Source organism: Lepisosteus platostomus, chromosome 1, assembly GCF_059453375.1.
Source record: "Lepisosteus platostomus isolate fLepPlt1 chromosome 1, fLepPlt1.hap1, whole genome shotgun sequence".
NCBI lineage: Eukaryota > Metazoa > Chordata > Actinopteri > Semionotiformes > Lepisosteidae > Lepisosteus > Lepisosteus platostomus.
Window position 1 is genome coordinate 56,645,132 of NC_142611.1, and position 16,925 is coordinate 56,662,056.

General features: G+C 40.0%; 1 protein-coding gene and 1 long non-coding RNA gene across 4 annotated transcripts; one reads left to right on the forward strand and one right to left on the reverse strand.

Moving 5' to 3' along the window:
* Positions 1–2,122: 2,122 nt before the first annotated feature.
* LOC148678264 (uncharacterized) lies at positions 2,123–3,912 on the forward strand. The gene is made up of 2 exons (XR_015937541.1): positions 2,123–2,492; positions 3,770–3,912. It is a non-coding gene; the product is annotated as an uncharacterized LOC148678264 (long non-coding RNA).
* Positions 3,822–16,901, reverse strand: anapc10 (anaphase promoting complex subunit 10). Of its 3 annotated transcripts, none has more exons than XM_088633125.1 (5): positions 16,853–16,901; positions 13,061–13,175; positions 12,226–12,316; positions 11,637–11,757; positions 3,822–4,366 (listed from the first exon to the last, which is right to left on the reverse strand). In XM_088633125.1, exons 2-5 carry the CDS (start codon positions 13,173–13,175, stop codon positions 4,136–4,138), a joined length of 558 nt encoding a protein of 185 aa, XP_088489251.1. In that variant the 5' UTR covers positions 16,853–16,901; the 3' UTR covers positions 3,822–4,135. The 3 variants fall into 3 exon arrangements, with proteins under 3 accessions (XP_088489251.1, XP_088489250.1, XP_088489252.1); XM_088633124.1 differs by having other exon boundaries at positions 16,733–16,886; XM_088633126.1 differs by lacking the exon at positions 16,853–16,901 and adding an exon at positions 16,061–16,265.
* Positions 16,902–16,925: the final 24 nt, after the last annotated feature.

The following is a 16,925-nucleotide window of genomic DNA, read 5'->3' on the forward strand; positions in this document are numbered from 1 at the left end:
GAGGGGAGGCTGTAGTCATTTCAACACCTTCAGATCCTGCCTGTGTAGGTGTCACGAGAGCAATACTCTGGAGGTCACTTCAGCTGCTGGCAGAGAAAGACAAGTCAAGCACAAGGATCCTAGTAACCCTGGGGTAAACCTTCCCAGAGAAAACGCCCCAAGAAAATCCTTTCTAAAATTTTTCTAAAACAATATAACTACAACACAAAAATATTTATGGAGCCTGTATTTTTCCACCAAAATTCACCCAAGTCATTTATTATTGACAGAGCAATAAAACATTTTAAAGTTATCTCAGATAAAAAAAAATGAGAAAATGACTAAAGACTCTAGGTCCTTTATTCTCTCTCTACAACAATGCAAACATTTTTCTGAGATGATTTCTTGGGTCTCCAAGAAACCAAAACAGATCTTCACAACAGAAGTTGGCTTGCTGTTTGTTTGATCAAGAACGACATTGCACATTTAAAAGGAATCGTAAGCAAATGTTTGAGCTAATGTTCTTCATCAGCTCAACAGGAAAATGCGCAACCGTGAAATGTCCTACCTAAATTCCACTCAAACATTTCACAGTTCAGGCCTGCCTGTATTATATATATAAAGCACAGATTAATCAAATTGCTCTTCTAAGCTGCCTCTATTCTAAGGATACTGCATTGTGATTCCAGGGAAAACAAAGCTTTTCCATTTGAATAGCACACATTTTTATTTAGCATGATGTAAATTTGTGAAAAATCATAAAACATGGAAACAAAAGCAACACAAACCCCTTTATCATAAAGACTTTAAAACCAGATATTTTTAGATTTCATATTCATTTATAACTTTTATAATTTAGCTATATACCTGTAGAAAAGTACAGTATAAAAAAAACAGCTTAGACTGGGAACAAAAGGGATGTGGACATAAAATATTGAAGACCCCAATAGAGATTAAAAGAAAAGGGTGATCTACATTTACATTGATCAGAGATATGGAGATACCTATGGAGATAAAGATTTTTGTGGTGCTACATTTATTATTGTTATATATAAGACTTTCATGAAGTGCATAAATGCTTGATGACTTTCTGTATATTAGGCATATTAATGCTTCCATATGAATAATATTCATTGGTATGTCAAATAATAATTTTATATCCTATGACCAGCTAAGGTGAAGAGTTAAGTTCGCTCACCACACACCAGCTATCAGTAGGGAGGAGAACAGAGTGATGAAGCCAGTTCATAGGGGTAGGAGAGGGTGCAAGGAGGATAGAAGGACATGATGAGTAAAGGACAGGGTGGAATTTCGCCAGGACACCAGGTTTAACACCCATTCTATTTTGAAGAAACACACTGGACTTGTTAATAACCACAGAGAGTCAGGACCTCAGTTTTACGCCCCACCCACAGGACGGTGCCTTTTTACAGTGTCCCCATCACTATACTGTAAGTGGGGTATGAGGACCCACACAGACAAGAGGATGAGCTCTCCCTGCTGGCCCCACTAACACCTCTTCCAGCAGCAACCTTAGTTTTTCCCAGGATGTCTCCTCCATCCAGGTACTGACCAGGCTCACACCTGCTTAGCTTCAGTGGGCTGCCAGTTGTGAGCTGAGGGGTGATATAGCTGCTAGCACACAGCCTTCATCACCATGTTGTATTAATCAGTTTATTTTCAGTTTGCAGTGGAGCAGCAATGCTTGTGATTTCCCGGGCATCAGCAGGTTGGTGGTGATGTCATTCAGCAACGTGCTTATCCTCCAATCGACGCCGAGTCTCCTGTAGGTCACTGCAGTGCTTGGAGCAGGACAAATGAGAAATGGCTCATGGGTGGGTAGACTGGAGGAGGCTGTCTGCACCTCCCCATTCTCCTCGTGTGGAAACGGGGGTTTTCGCTGTGAGCCAAGAAGTAGCTCAACAATTCCAACATGAGTAATGACTTGTTGCCACTGTCAGCATGCATCTTTTTAAGACCTTGTCTCCAGACGGTAATATTACAAAGGACAACAATAAATTTTAAGATTTAAAGCTGTGTATGGGTACAGGTTTTCTTGTTCCATCTATGGTAACAATACATATTAATCTGTCACTGTTTTATATTCCTATTATCCAGCCTATACAAATGAATGCCAGTGTTTCATATACATGTTTGAGACTACATACTGTACACAATCAAAGGCTAATTTCCAGCTGTAGACATTGTGGAAAAATAAGTATTAATGAAAGTTAACACTTTTATACTTTAACACTTTTAGACCGTTTTTTTTTATTTAGATGTGCCAATTATTTTTATTATATACTCACCAAGTTTACAATTGTTCTTTACACCTCCAATTAAACTCAGATTTTGATTATTCAAATAATGTTCAATATGTTCTCTGCAGATAAATCTAAAAACACTACCAATGCTGAACTACAGGCATATTTCATTCAACTGGCAGTTGGCAGTCCTTTCTTTTAGCCTTTACATATCTAGCACTCTATACAGCAATTCAGCCCATAACATGTGTTTGGAGTCTCTGACACTGCCCTCAAATGGTTTAAGTCTTACCTCACTGATCGCTGTCACTTTGTCTCTCTCAATGGGTACAGGTCTGAAATTGGTCTTGTCAAGTCTGGTGTCCCCCAGGGCTCAATACTGGGCCCCTTGCTCTTCAGCATTTACATGTTCCCACTTGGTCAGCTTTTAAGATCACATGGCCTCAGCTTTCATTTTTACGCTGACGATACTCAAATATACATCCATACCAAACCCGACACTGATGTGGCTGTCTCTATTCTATCTAATTGCATCTCTGACATAAAAATTTGGATGACTCAAAACTTCCTTCATCTTAACTGTGACAAGACTGAAGTCATGCTTATTGGTACCCCCCATCAACTTCGTAAAGCCAGTCCTGTAACCCTGTCTGTAGATGGCTCTGTACTTGAGCTCCAATCAAAATTGAAAAACCTTGGGGTTATATTCGATTCTGGCTTAACATTCGACCCACATGTACAGCATACTGTCAAAACATCTTTTTTTCACCTTAGAAATATCGCAAGACTACGCCCTATGCTATCATTAACTGTGGCTGAAAAGCTGATCAACATATTTGTATTCTCTCGAATTGACTACTGCAATGCTCTGCTCCCTGGGGTATCTAAAGCTGCAGTATGTCCAAAATTCAGCAGCCAGAATCCTGACCAGGTCTAGTGCAAGTGTTCACATTACTCCTATCCTGAAGTCCTTGCACTGGCTTCCGGTCAAATTCCGCGTAGACTTTAAAATCCTCATGCTCACCTACAAGGCTTTACATGGCTTGGCACCTCAATACCTGTCTGAGCTTTTATCGCCCTACTCCCCACCTCGCAACCTCCGCTCTTCAAATTCTGCCCTCCTTACTGTCCCCCAAGCCCGTCTACATTGTATGGGCGACAGGGCCTTCTCCTGCTATGCCCCCAAGCTCTGGAACTCTTTGCCCAAGGATATTAGAGAGTCACCTTCTCTAAACTCCTTCAAATCCAGACTCAAAACCTTCTTCTTCAGAAAAGCCTTTACTTAACTGGTTCCATTCTTCACCCCTCTGCTCTTCTTAATACCATCTTCCACGGTCTCCTCTATTGTTATTGTTGTATTGTTGTAATTATAATTGTGTCCTGTCTTGTGAAATTTTCTTATTTATTGTTGTAGTCTTCCTATTTATTGTTATTGTCATCCTGTAAAGCGCTTTGAGAACCCACCTTTAAAGGCGCTATATAAAATAAAGTTTATTATTATTATATTATTATTATTATTAACACAGAATTTGTTAAGTTAATATAATCACTGTCTAATTACAATTCAGAGTAATGACATTTTTAAGTGGTTAAAGTGTGTAAACCTTTATTCACCCTTTTCTGTAGAGCAGAAGAGCATTCAATAAGAGAATTGACCTAAAAAAATAAACTTTAAATCACAAATATTCACCCTCTCAAATTCATGAGACTCCTTCTTAACTCAATGCTCAAGGCAGCACTTCATGAAAAAGACACTTATTTTAAAAGATTGTAGTGACCTCTGCTGGCCACACAAGATCTTACTGATTACCTCAAACTTTTAAAAAGAGCTTTAGGTTCAGCATTAAAGCTTCACAATGAAACCGTTCCAGTCCGAACCAGATGTGTGTCAATCATCTGATTGTGCGGTACATCATGAAGTCCACCGTGGTGCACCTGGGAAATTTGCCTATGGAGCTCTCCTCCACTGGCGTGTACACTTTGATCTGCCTCATGTGAGTGTCTCTGCCATTCTGGTGGTTGGCCAGCACAGCGATCTGGATCATGAAGGTGCGGATGGGGTTATTCGCGATGTCCAGAAGAGGAATATGTATCCACCCACTGGGCTCCACCAGCTCTAGTTGCTGCGGAGAAAAAGAAATAAAGAAGTGTCAGAAAAACAAAAATTTGTGATAAACATTTGTTTCACTAAAGTGCTGAAGCAAAGTTTTAAAAAATCAGCTCATCCTGCTATAAATTCTTGAATGTAGGTATCTAGGAAAAAGGGTCCATGAAAATGCCCCTGTGTGCGGCATTCGATTCTTTCAGTGCATAATTTAGATAATTAACTTCACTCTTACCATGACACTATTAACATGAGAGCTGTCAAAAACTGCTCATTCACAAAAACAGTACAGAATGCTACGTACCCTATGATTAAGGTAATTATGCATTATTCTGAGAACATTTTTAAGAGGTCAGATAAAGTGATAATGAGTTCCAGTGCAGAGCCCGAGCTCTGTAGGTAGATGCCATGAATGGGGAGTTTCTGGACCTCAGCCTGGCTTGTGTCCACCATGCTGCCTGCAGGCGAGGGGAGAACCGAGCGCTCCTGCAGGCAGGATAGCAGTGCCGGCGCTTCAGCGAGGCCTGAGTGGCGGCTCTGGCGCAAGAGCGCAGCTGCCACAGCCCTGCTGCTGACCCCATTCAGCGCCACAGCAGGTGTCAGATATGCGCCGGCACAGACTTCACACTGTCAGGCTGGCACACAAGGAAAACCTGGAACCACTTGTCAGAAGAAAAGAAGAAGAAAAAAATAATTTACGCCCCCCCTCTCCCCATACAACTGTTACCACAACGCTTAAAAAAAAAAGAAAACTCGCACGCACCCCCAGAAACCGAAGAAAACTGCAGCTTGTGCTTTGAAAGAAAAAAAAACAGGTTTTCTTACAAAAGCACAAATAGAAAACATTTTTTGTCAAAAAAGGATAAAAGATTCCAGACCCCTTTTATGAAAGGACCTCACACTAAGTTGTGTGTAATTCTTACCAGAAACTGGTTTATTTACCAAAAAATAATAAGCTTTTAAGCCAAAGGCTGTGGTACAAATAAAGGGCACTGAAAGGAAAAGGGAACAAAATGATAATATGGAAAGTTTCTTTCATTTCTGCTTGTTGTTTCATTTTTTGCGGTTTACTTGACACTTTACTTGTGGCTCAGAAGAGAGCAAGTGTGAGCTTTCTAGTGGACAGCAACAAGAATGAAAATAATAAATATGTAAATCTAATTTAGAAATCTGCAATTACAACTCCTCTTCGCCTGTTTGGGAATTCAACACGGATCTCTGCTTTCATTATAAAACAATATTAACATTTTCCAAGCAGCTGAATGATGACTCTGGCAAGTGTGAAGAGCCAACTACAATACACAAGATGGTAGTGTAACCTGCCACCCACGTTGCAGAAAGAACAGCTTTCAAACACATGCACTGAACTGTAAAACCACTAAATCCTGTATTACCCACACTGTCGTTTTCACTTAAGGTGAAATAAACCGTCCTTTCTTCCCCTCAGATCAACTTGTCTTTCCATTACTAGTCTACATTATTCTTAGTCAGGCTTTGCTTTGATACACAATAATTTAAAAAATACGAGTATTTTCATGAATGAATTTGTACAGTAAACAAAGTACAGAGAGCTTGAACTATGTAAAAAACAAATTGTTTAAATTGATTTTACTCCCCAGTAAAGGAATAAAATGTGCTATTTTTTAATTTAATTCATACTTTCTTATACAGTATAACATTAGTGCAATTACAAGCCACATTCTATCCCACAGGATGAAAGTAACCAGAAAATAAATATTCTGCTGCATGTTGTGCCAGAGCTAGGATCCAATGTGTCTTCACTATGTCCATATCAACCAAGTTTATATTGGGATACATAATTATATCAAGAAAAAAAGACGCCGAAGTCTCCAATACACAATTCCATGTTCAGCAATACTTTTTTTTTATATTCGAGTGTGAATCTCAGTATTTTTAAATAACCACTGTCCGTTGTTGACTACTTAATGTTTCACAGTTCACTTCTGTAAGATCTTCCGAGGCGCCAAAGGCTCAATCTTCATACATCCCCAAAAGACTGTCTTGATAAGTACAGAGGGCTTGAGCTGTTCAGCTGCTCTTCAGACTTCCTTCTACGTCTGCACACCACACTTTTTACAGTAAGAGCGAATTGCATAGTGCGCGAGAAACGGGATCACATTTTTAAACCACTAAAACCTAGAGAAAATAAATTAGGTGTCCGTGTGTGTAAACAAGTGTTCCAGCAAATTAAAACAAACAGGTTGCTGAATAACACACACTAGCAACGCACACAAATAAATGGGTTGTAGGCAAGTCAGTGGCTGTTCGCCAAACTGAAAGCAACTACCTTTCTACTGTACTCATCAGAACTGCATAAGATGTTAATTTTAATTTTTAAATCTTTCACGATGCTTGCCAGCTCCTCGTAACATTTTAAAGACCACATACGCTTAAGTAATGTCTAGTTCAGTTTCAGAAAAGTGAAAGAACTGGCACTTGTCCTTACAGTTGTAAGCTCTGAGAATGCAGCAAATGGATAATATTCAATCACTTTCTAAAAGTGCGGCTATGTGGTAGGTAATGCTAAACCCTTCTGAAAAGCTGTTGTTAAAATTACTATCCAATTAAAACAGCACTGAAAGCATTACACATTCAAGAGAACATAAGAAGGAAAAGAGGCCCCATCTTGCACGTAATTTGGTAGCTAAGTGAATATAGATTTTTGTCCAGCTGTTTCATTAAAAAGCCAAATTCCTCAATTACCAGCCTAGTCTTGGTCTTGCCTGTTCTTTAAATGTTATATTCACGCTCTTTAAATCGAAAGGATTAGGTTAGCCTCCTTTCGTGATGTCTTATCTGAATTTTTTACACAAGGAGCTTCCTTTCCCTTCTGAAGTAAAGTCATCTACACAAGCTAGTAATAAAGTAACATTTTAGCATAGGGATTAAAAAGCAAAAAGATAAATTGTGTATACTGTATCTGCTCTAAAACAAATAATTCCTTCCTGGATAATGTGACTGTGCACATGTACACTGGTATACCTGCTAAAATCTGTAGCAATATAAGAGTCAAATTTAGGTACAAGGGAATCTAACCAATATTTCTTTGTATATTACACTGTAAAGATTAGGTTTATTTTTTTTTACCTTAAAGACTTTTATTTTATAAAAGATTTACTGACATGCATGCCTTTTAGAATAACAATCTGTCTACTATTATGACTCGATTGGTATTCGTGTAACTGGCAGTCCACCACAGGGCCCAGTACTTTATTCCTCAAGCGGCTTGTAATCATTGAAATCTCTGAAAATAAGGGATCGATTATCTGAAGAGTAAAAGAATAGGAAAGGATGAAGGCAACAAATTTAGTTCACAAAAAAACTCCTGCCAAGAGTGTGGTACAAGCGTGCACGGTGATCCAGGGATAATAGGACCACTGGAGTTTTTACAAGCAAAAGAGGAAATTGTAATGTTGGCTGGGCACAGCTTCCTATAGCGCCATTTTGAAAAGAAACACTGGTGAACTCTTCCCACAAGCTGTCGGATTACTGAACTCTACCCCTACCACTGGCTCACACTGATGTTTTTTTTTCTAAGATGTATGTTATTTAACTTGTTGTTGCCGCTGTTCTGTGTTTATGTTTTTGGTGTTTCCTTAATGTCTTTGTATTGGAGCAAATACATGCAAATAAACATTTCGTTGCACTTGTGCATATGACAATAAACTGAACTGAACCGTAACCTGCCCAGTTCGGGCTGGCTACACTCCGACACTCGACACAACAGTGGCTTTCTGAGCAGGCCTGACGCCCCTCTCTGTCCAGGGTTTATCATTTTCACAAAGAAAAACCGCAACCCAACATACAATTGTTTCTAACTGCAGCATAATAAAATGAGTAGGATTACTTCAAACAGTAGGTTTTTTGGCCACCTTGGTTCCTGATTATAAGACTGATATAGGGGAAAACAGATGTTAACTGAAGCTAAACGGTAATATATAAAAAATAATCAGGAAAGTCTCACGATACAAATCATACAACCATTTTGAAGCAATTCTACACTAAGCAGCTGCGTCGATTTTAATGATACTGTTGTTGTATACTTCCAGGAAGTTGATCTCATTCAACAGATGTGCCGTTAATAGCTTAATCACTTTCTGGAACATTTTTAAACAATGGATTTTATGCATAAAATGTCTATAACAGGCAATACATTTTATTTAAAGGTATTTTCTTAAAAGACCTAAAGCACAGTATAACAGTGCATGCATAAAAACAGATGGAAAAAAATAATAGTAAAATAGAAAATCAAGAGCAAAAGAAAATTATGCATGAAAATGTAAAGTAAAAAATCCACAGTAAAAGAATATCTAATGGATCTGAGCAATGACTTCCACAACTGTGGAACTGTACAAGAAAAGGCTCTATTGAAAACTATTGTGGAGCCTTGTCTGAGGTATAATAAGATCCACCTCTATCTTAATCAGCAGATTTCAGATTACAAGATAGACTATATTAATGTGATAAATCATTAAGACAATCTAGATCAAGTCCATTCAGTGCCTTACATGGAATCAGGAGAACCTTAACTTACTCTAAATTTCATAGGGAGCCAAAGCAATTCAAACAGGACAGAAGCTATATGATACAGCAGGGCCGTTTTAGCTCACAAGCTGCAGAAGTCTATTTAGTGTCTCAGTAGATATTGAATTAAGTACGGTATTAAACAGTTAATTTAACATAGGTTAATCAACTTTGCAGCATCAAACAGGGCAATCATCTTAAGTGAGCAGTTATTTAGAAGGGGAAAGGACCTTGTGAAGTTTGAACGTAGGAACTAGACTTTTTTTCTCTCTGGTAAGAACAGGAATTGTGCTCTATAAAGGCAGCAGGACTGTCTTGAGCAGTTGTGGAGGAGGATGGGACTTGCTTATCTACAGCAGGGGTGGCAAGCTTACGGCCTGCAGGCCAAGCCAAGCCAGGCTCGCCAAACCCATTTGGGCAGTCTGTGTGGGAGATCCGTTAAGAGGCTTGGCCAGAACTCCACTGGTGCTGCATGGACCACATATGGAACAGACGCCTGTGGTGAGGTTACTGTAATGCTCCGCCACGCTCCCCGTGGGTCTGAACCGCTGTCCAATCACAGAGCGCCTGTCTGACGATGTCACAGATCTAGTCGCCCAGGGGTGTGTCTTTGCGTGAATACCGGAGAGAAAACACGGCGGGACCTGTACGTACGCTTCATTGAAAACTCCTTGTGCAAGTTTTGGAACAACCTCGGTATTTGAATCGCCGCCATTATTCTGCCCAGAACTGCGTCTGGTGTTTCTTTTGTACATTCCAAAAGGGATGTTCTTGAACACAGTAATAAGTGCCATGTAATTATGTTTTCAAAAAAAGAAAAAGAGAGTTAGTGGGCCAAGAAGGGAAGAAATTCATTGTTTCTTTGTTGAAGTGAATGGAAAGCGAACGGATTTTATTTGTAGGTAACAGATGGCTGTGATTAAGTTTTGAAAGATATCTTTTCCAGTGCAATTTATTAACCAGCTATTCCGGTTTTCAGTCCTTTGCTTAAAAGAAATGTCTGTCCAAGTTTGAGACAACATATGTCTGTGAAGAGCACTTTTCTGCATGAACAAGAACTCTCAAAGGTGTCACCCCCCAGTGACCTGCTCCAGATTTTGATGCACCGTTCACGTGGATGCTCCAGTTTCCTGTCTGTGCCCTGCGACAGACTGGCGTCCCGCCCAGGGTGTTTCCCATCTGTGTCCATTTCTTGCCTATTGTTTCAATGTAATCCATCCTCAAAGGCACTGACAATATATTGTCAGTATAATACTGACAATATATAAATCTGCCCTTTGGATTTCTTCAGAACGATCAGAATTGGGGGTGATGGGGTGATAGGGTGATATTCGATCCTGGCTTAACATTCAACCCACATGTGCAGCATACTGTCAAAACATTTTATTTTCACCTCAGAAAGTGATCACATTACTCCTATCCTGGAGTCCTTGCACTGGCGTCCTGTCAAATTCCGTGTGGACTTTAAAATCCTCATGCTCACCTATAAGGCTCTGCATGGCTTGGCTCAGTACCTTACTGAACTTTTATAACCCTACTCCCCACCTCGCAACCTTCACTCTTCTAATTCTGGTCTCCTAACTGTCCCCCAAGCCTGTCTACATTGTATGGGTGACAGGGCCTTCTCCTGTTATGCCCCCAAGCTCTGTAACTCTCTCCCAAGGATATCAGAGAGTCACCTTCTCTAAACTCCTTCAAATCCAGACTCAAAACCTTCTTCTTTAGAAGAGCCTTTACTTATGGTAACTGGTTTCATTCTTTACCCCTCTGCTTCTGCTTTTCTTAGTACCACCATCCATGGTCTCTTCTGTATATTGTATTTGTGTTTTATCTTGTGTATTCTTTTTATTTATTGTTGTTTTCATTCTGTAAAGCACTTTGAGAAGCCACCTTTAAAGGCGCTATATAAAATAAAGTTGATTATTATTGTTATAAATTAAACACAAACCAGAGGGCACAAGTAGAAACCAAGGGGAAGAGCATTTTAAAACAAGACTTGTTTGAACAAATTGGGTGGGTAAATGATCAAACAAAGCTGGCAATGGCATTTTTTTATAACAATCTGTACTTAAAACAACTAGCAATTCAGCACCCAACAAGCAACAATCACTTCCCACACTGCAACATCTTGTTTAGTAAAACACTAGTGCAACACTGGAGTACAGTTAAGTTTTAACACCATTCTTTCTTCCAGTATTGAAGCGACAAACTAAACATTTCCAACATGTTTTGTTCATCCTTTTAAAAATTGTAAGATAGGATGAAGTGATGGATGAGATTGTTTTCAACACGCATTACTCAAGCTGCAGATTAATCTCTGTTTCAATAGCTTTTGAAGGAACATCTGGTTAAGTTTATAAAATAACTAGTGTAAAGCACCAAATCATTAGTGACAAAGATGGATTTTCCAAAATACTGTGACTGGAAATGTATTTCCATTATTTTTTGGGAAAAAGAGAATGTGGTGATAGATAGAACCCCTCAGGACTGAACAGCCAGCAGTATGCCACATGGAAGAGTGATCTGCAGCAATGATGACACCTACTGGATAGAAGGAAAAGTCATTGCTGTCCTCCCAGAAAGAACACTTTAAAATCATGAGACAGGTATGTCTCCGAAAGTGTGTTTTATTAGGTGTGTGTGAGCCATTTGCAGCAATATCGACTATACTATTGGCAAGCTTTAAAAATTAGATTACTGTTTTTTTACTGTTATTAAAATACATCCTAGTATTTTATTCATACCCTTATCTCCTGAAGATTGTGGAAGTTATTCCCCACACGGACAGATATCTTGCTAGGCGTGTAGCTCTCATCTGATTTATAGTCTGCATAAATGCAAAGCATCTTGACTGTTGTTTTCCTTCTGCAAATGAAAAAAAAAGAAAAATGCAACTAAAAGATAGGAATATTCCTGCATGGAAAAAATACCTCTAACTCCCTGGGATTATGTAAAACATTTCCCAATATAGTAACAACAATGTGATTGTCAATTTGATTCAGTACATTAGTAGAGGACCTTCAACATGAGGAATAAGAAATCTGATATCCCTAGCATGTGGCTAAGCATTGACTTCAAAGAGAAGGGCTTACTTAGAGGTGTTTTACTGCAAATAATGATATGAAGTGTCCCACAGCTGAGCTCGCCTGCAAAAGCATTTAAGTCTAAGAAAATTAATTTAAGCAGCAATAGTGGAAAGCAAAAGTCCGATCAACTGGGGATTGAAAACTGTGGAAAATAACTTAAAAAACAATGAGATCATAAACAATTTGGCAATAATGATCCAGAATTTGAAAGCAGAGCTCTACTGTGCTGCCATTCAATTCACTGTACCTGAACTGAATGTTGACCAGGTGAGGCTGAGACCCATCTGACTGCCAGTAGGTTTCCAGGTTGTCATCACGCAGTTGGTCAACCCCGAAACCTGAGGAAGAACTGGACATCCAGTACCTCACACCACCTGGACAGCACCCTGATCCCCTGGGAGCACAAGGCCTCTGGACAAGTAACCTCCAGATAGCTTGCGTAAGCATGTGCCCAGCCTGATGTTTGTTTCATTCTATCAACATATCCGACTGAGAAGCATTTATTGTCTATTTTATTTCTAAAAGAACATTATGTTTTGCCCTTGGGGAATATTAAACCATCAGAGGCACCATCAAGCACATCACTCTTAGAAAAGTCAATATAATCTGAACAAAAAACAGTTTTGCTTTTCTTTTCAAGCTCCGATTTAAAAATGTAACATGCGCTTAATTATGTGCTCCACGACAGTAACAGGGGGAATGCAAGTATTTAACTCACAAATGTAGGGAGGGTAACTCCATTAAATTCAAAAGATAGCAAGGCTTTCTCTTTTGAGACTGTACCTCCCAGGAGCCAAAAGTGAGCCAACAATGCATGCATACATGTAATTTTCCAGCATGTCCTACATTACTGGTTTAAAAATAACATAAATACATCAGTCATTAGACATGAGATATAGTAACAGAAAAACCACTGAAACAAGTGTTAAATGCTTACTTGCAAGTGGGTTTAACGGTAAAAACGATCTGGAAAAGTGCAAAAAAGTAGAACCTACATGAATAAAGAATAAACGTGTCTGTGTAAAAAGAACCAGGAGAGGCAGAGCTGGTACCTGTGAGAACAGTGCTCTGTCAGCACTCACCTGGCTTGCAGGATGACAGGGACCACACCGCCTGCGAGCCAATCTCCCTGACTGTGGCTGTCCGCTCCAGTTGCTTGGGGTCTGCCCCGGGGGGGGTTTTGGTTGCTGTGGCCATCTTTCCAAAAAGAAAAAGATACTGTTTTTGTAAAAACGGTCCTGCTCACCTCCTTCTTCTGGCCCGCACTGGAACCCAGACCGAAGAGTGTACCGAAAGGGGGCCGACGTCAAAAGCACAGGAATACCTCTCGCGCGAACTGATCCCAATTAGGTTTCCATCACTGGTGCCGTTCCCACACAAAAGATTTCCCAACGAGTGTACCTAGTCTTACACTAACGAACCCAAGAGAGCAAGGCTCATATCTCTGACCTCCTTCTGGACCTGTCTAGCGCCTCCTCTGGAGGAGTGCCTGTGGTCAGAGGTTGCAAGTCAATTTTTTGTTTTCCTCCTAAACCAAACCCAGTGCGGTGCTCCTCACTGCAGCCTGACCAAGACTGGCAGCGGAGCACTTTGACAGACCGGACCACTGACTTTCTACTGCTTTTATATAGCCAGGATTATTTGAAAGGATTGTATTCTAGTGCAAAACGTGTTCAACCTCTTCTCCACAAACAGAAGGCCCATTTTAGTCTATGTGTAAGTGCAAAACTTTTATTTTTGCTTCCCCCACCTGTATGGTCTCATGCTTGACTGTCATTTCTGCACTTTTGAATAACTGTGTTCTGCGAAATGGAAGCAAATTCTAATCCCTCCCTGGAGCAAAAACTCTTCTAAAAAAACCCTCTTTGTGACATGAATGCTTAAATACCCCTAAAAGCATGATCAAAGCAAGAAATGCTTCGAGAAAGACTAAGATAATGACCTAATTAATATACCTCTGGTTTTATGGTTATGTGTCGTGGGAATTGTTAGCAGTGTGTTGTTTTTTTCCCCCCACATATAAAATTGAAAAGAAAGTTGTGGTACAAAGGCTTTGATCTATCATTATTGGGTAACGATAAATCACTAGATTAAAACCTACATTCTATAATTACATATCCGCTGTATACCCATAAGGCATTTAAAAGGGCCTTGCGTAAATATTACATCAAAGATGCGCACAAATCCTAATGTGCAATGTCTGCTTTGCTTTATTCTAAGTTTAACAAGCCGACCGGTGTGGGCGGCTCTTGCGGGTGGAGCAGGTGACGCACGCTGCAGTCGGCTCTGAGCGAGAGCCCCCGACACAATGGAGACTCACGTGAGAGCAGTCAAAGAGAAGTGCCGCGTCGGCACAGTAATTCACCGCCACCTCAGTGCGCTCCGTTCCTGGCGGCCCAATGCGGTCTCACGCGGCACGTTTTAAAGTCGCCTAAAAAAGGACTCCTGCTGCTGGTATCTTGTAATTTCAGAGACTCGGTTTCACTTTAACGCACCTGAGAGGTGGTTGAAACTCTTCATCGGGCGCCCCAGGCTCCGTTCCTGGGGGGCCTTGTTCTAACTTGAGGCATCAATTAATCAACCTAATTAGTTTCTAAATTAGACATATATACTGTATATAATTTTTTATTAAGGTCTTTACCCAAGACATTTAATAAATTAAAAGAACAGTTACCAACAATTCACATAAGACCTGGTGATACAGGATACAATAGATACTGGACAGAAGCATAACAGTTATAATAATAATAATAATAATAATAATAATAATAATAATAATAATAATAATAATAATAATAATTCCTTACACTTATATAGTGCTTTTCTTGACACTCCACTCAAAGCACTTTACAGGTGAAGGGGACTCCCCTTTCACCACCTAGGATTTTTAATGACCACAGAGAGTTGGGACCTCGGTTTTACGTCACATATGAAGGATGGCATTTATTTTTTACAGAATAGTGTCCCCGTCACTATAGTGGGCATTAGGATCCACATAGACTGCAGGGTGAGCGCCCCCTGCTGGCTCCACTAACACCTCTTCCAGCAGCAACCTTAGTTTTTCCTTTCCAGGTACTGACCAAGCTCACACCTGCTTAGCTTCAGTGGGTTGCCAGTTTTAAGTTGTACAGTGATATGGCTGCTGGCACAAAGGCTCTATGGCTTATGCAGCTTTTTAAAAAATAAGAGTAACTATATAACTAAGAATGCGGTTGGAAAAAACACCAGAAGGAACCAGGCCCTCCAGGAACGGAGTTTAACCCCCCTGCTCTTCACAGCCAGAAGGAACTACAGACCACTCCAGCTCACAAGACAATGATGTCTCAACTCCTCAATTTGATTCATACTGCAGTTAAGAAACCCAGGCTAACTGCTTCCTGTCACCATGCTGCATAGAGTTTATATGGCATTTAATGACTGGGGTCTCCGAAGACTGGGATGAGCCAAAAATGTTTTGAAAAACTTTGTAAAATAAACAATAGAGGCTAACAACACATTGTTAGCCTCACTTAGAACTCCTGACAAAAAGTATCATAGACAACCTACTCACTGTCCTGCAAAATGCAGCATTCACTAGCCCCCAGATCAACCCCTTAGTTGCTCAGCAAAATACACAACATACTAAGGAATACTCACAAGATCAAATCATTCGTATACTTAACTATAACAAGCTGTTACAATAATGGCTTGAGATGCTAGAATATTATTACAAACTTGAGTGGCTAGGTGATTTGTTTTGGACATTGTTAAGAAATCTGTTTTTTATCCCATCACTGCCTTTCAAGGAAATGGGTGATTTGCCCACTAAAATAACACTTTGTCAGACAGTTCAGTTATAGGACTGGAGCTACGATGGTCTCATTCAGCCAGCTATATTGTAACTCTCTCTAGACTAAATCGGCATATAGATGAAACAGGGAAAAGGTGGGCATGTATATGAAACACCAATTGCATGCTGAAGGGAAAAGAAAACAAACACTACGTTTCGGCTCTGGAGCCTTTTCCACAACCTGAAGAAGGGTCCGCAGCCGGAACGTAAAATTCCCTTTTTCCTCTCCTTTCAGCATGGAAAAAAACTTTACCTGTTCCTTTGCAGCCTGGGCATTCTGACGCAGCTCCCCACTCGAACGTCGTCAGTTGAATATCTATGAAACGTGCTCGTATCGCAATTCACTCAGAACCACTGACATAACGCAATGCAGAACTGGAGGCCCAATATCTCTGCACTATCAGCGTAATGTTCTACAAAATGAGGTATATAAACCCTAGTTGCAGTTATATATATTAAAAAAAATGTAATCCAAAGGTCTATTCCATGTATATAGGTTTTAAGTATTGCGATGATTCAGGATTTTGAAATATAGTGAAATGGCCGAATTCCACACACTGCTAGTTCACCCCGTGCAGATACAGTATATGAAGTCTTTCCCTGGGTGGTTGGACTAACGTTTCCCATCTGCTTATCACTTCACGCTATACCGTTGTTTCAATGAACCCGACACTACGGAGTCTGGTGTTAATCACCCAAACTACATTATTTGACAATTAAATGACGCTTCTCATTATGATGGCGTGTAATGTGTATTTTCTGCACACAAAAACCTTGAGGAACACGTTTTAAATAGTAGTTGAATGGGACAAGAAGAGAGGTGATCAATGTCAGGTAAAATTTGAACCTAAAAAGCGACTGCTCCTGTCATATTTCAGATACTTCAATAAATAAAAACAAAATGAATCAAGAGTAATCAATATACCTGTCAGCTGAGAAGTCGGTCCACCCTTCCTTTACTTTAACACCTTCACTATAATTTGGGATGCTAACAGTTTAAAACAGCATCATTTAATTATCCAAAAACATACAATTTCCAACCCGCCTCTGCACCTCTTCGAAAACTTCAATGGTGTCGCATATGTGACGTCATCGGGAACGGACCTCTCGGTGCGCTC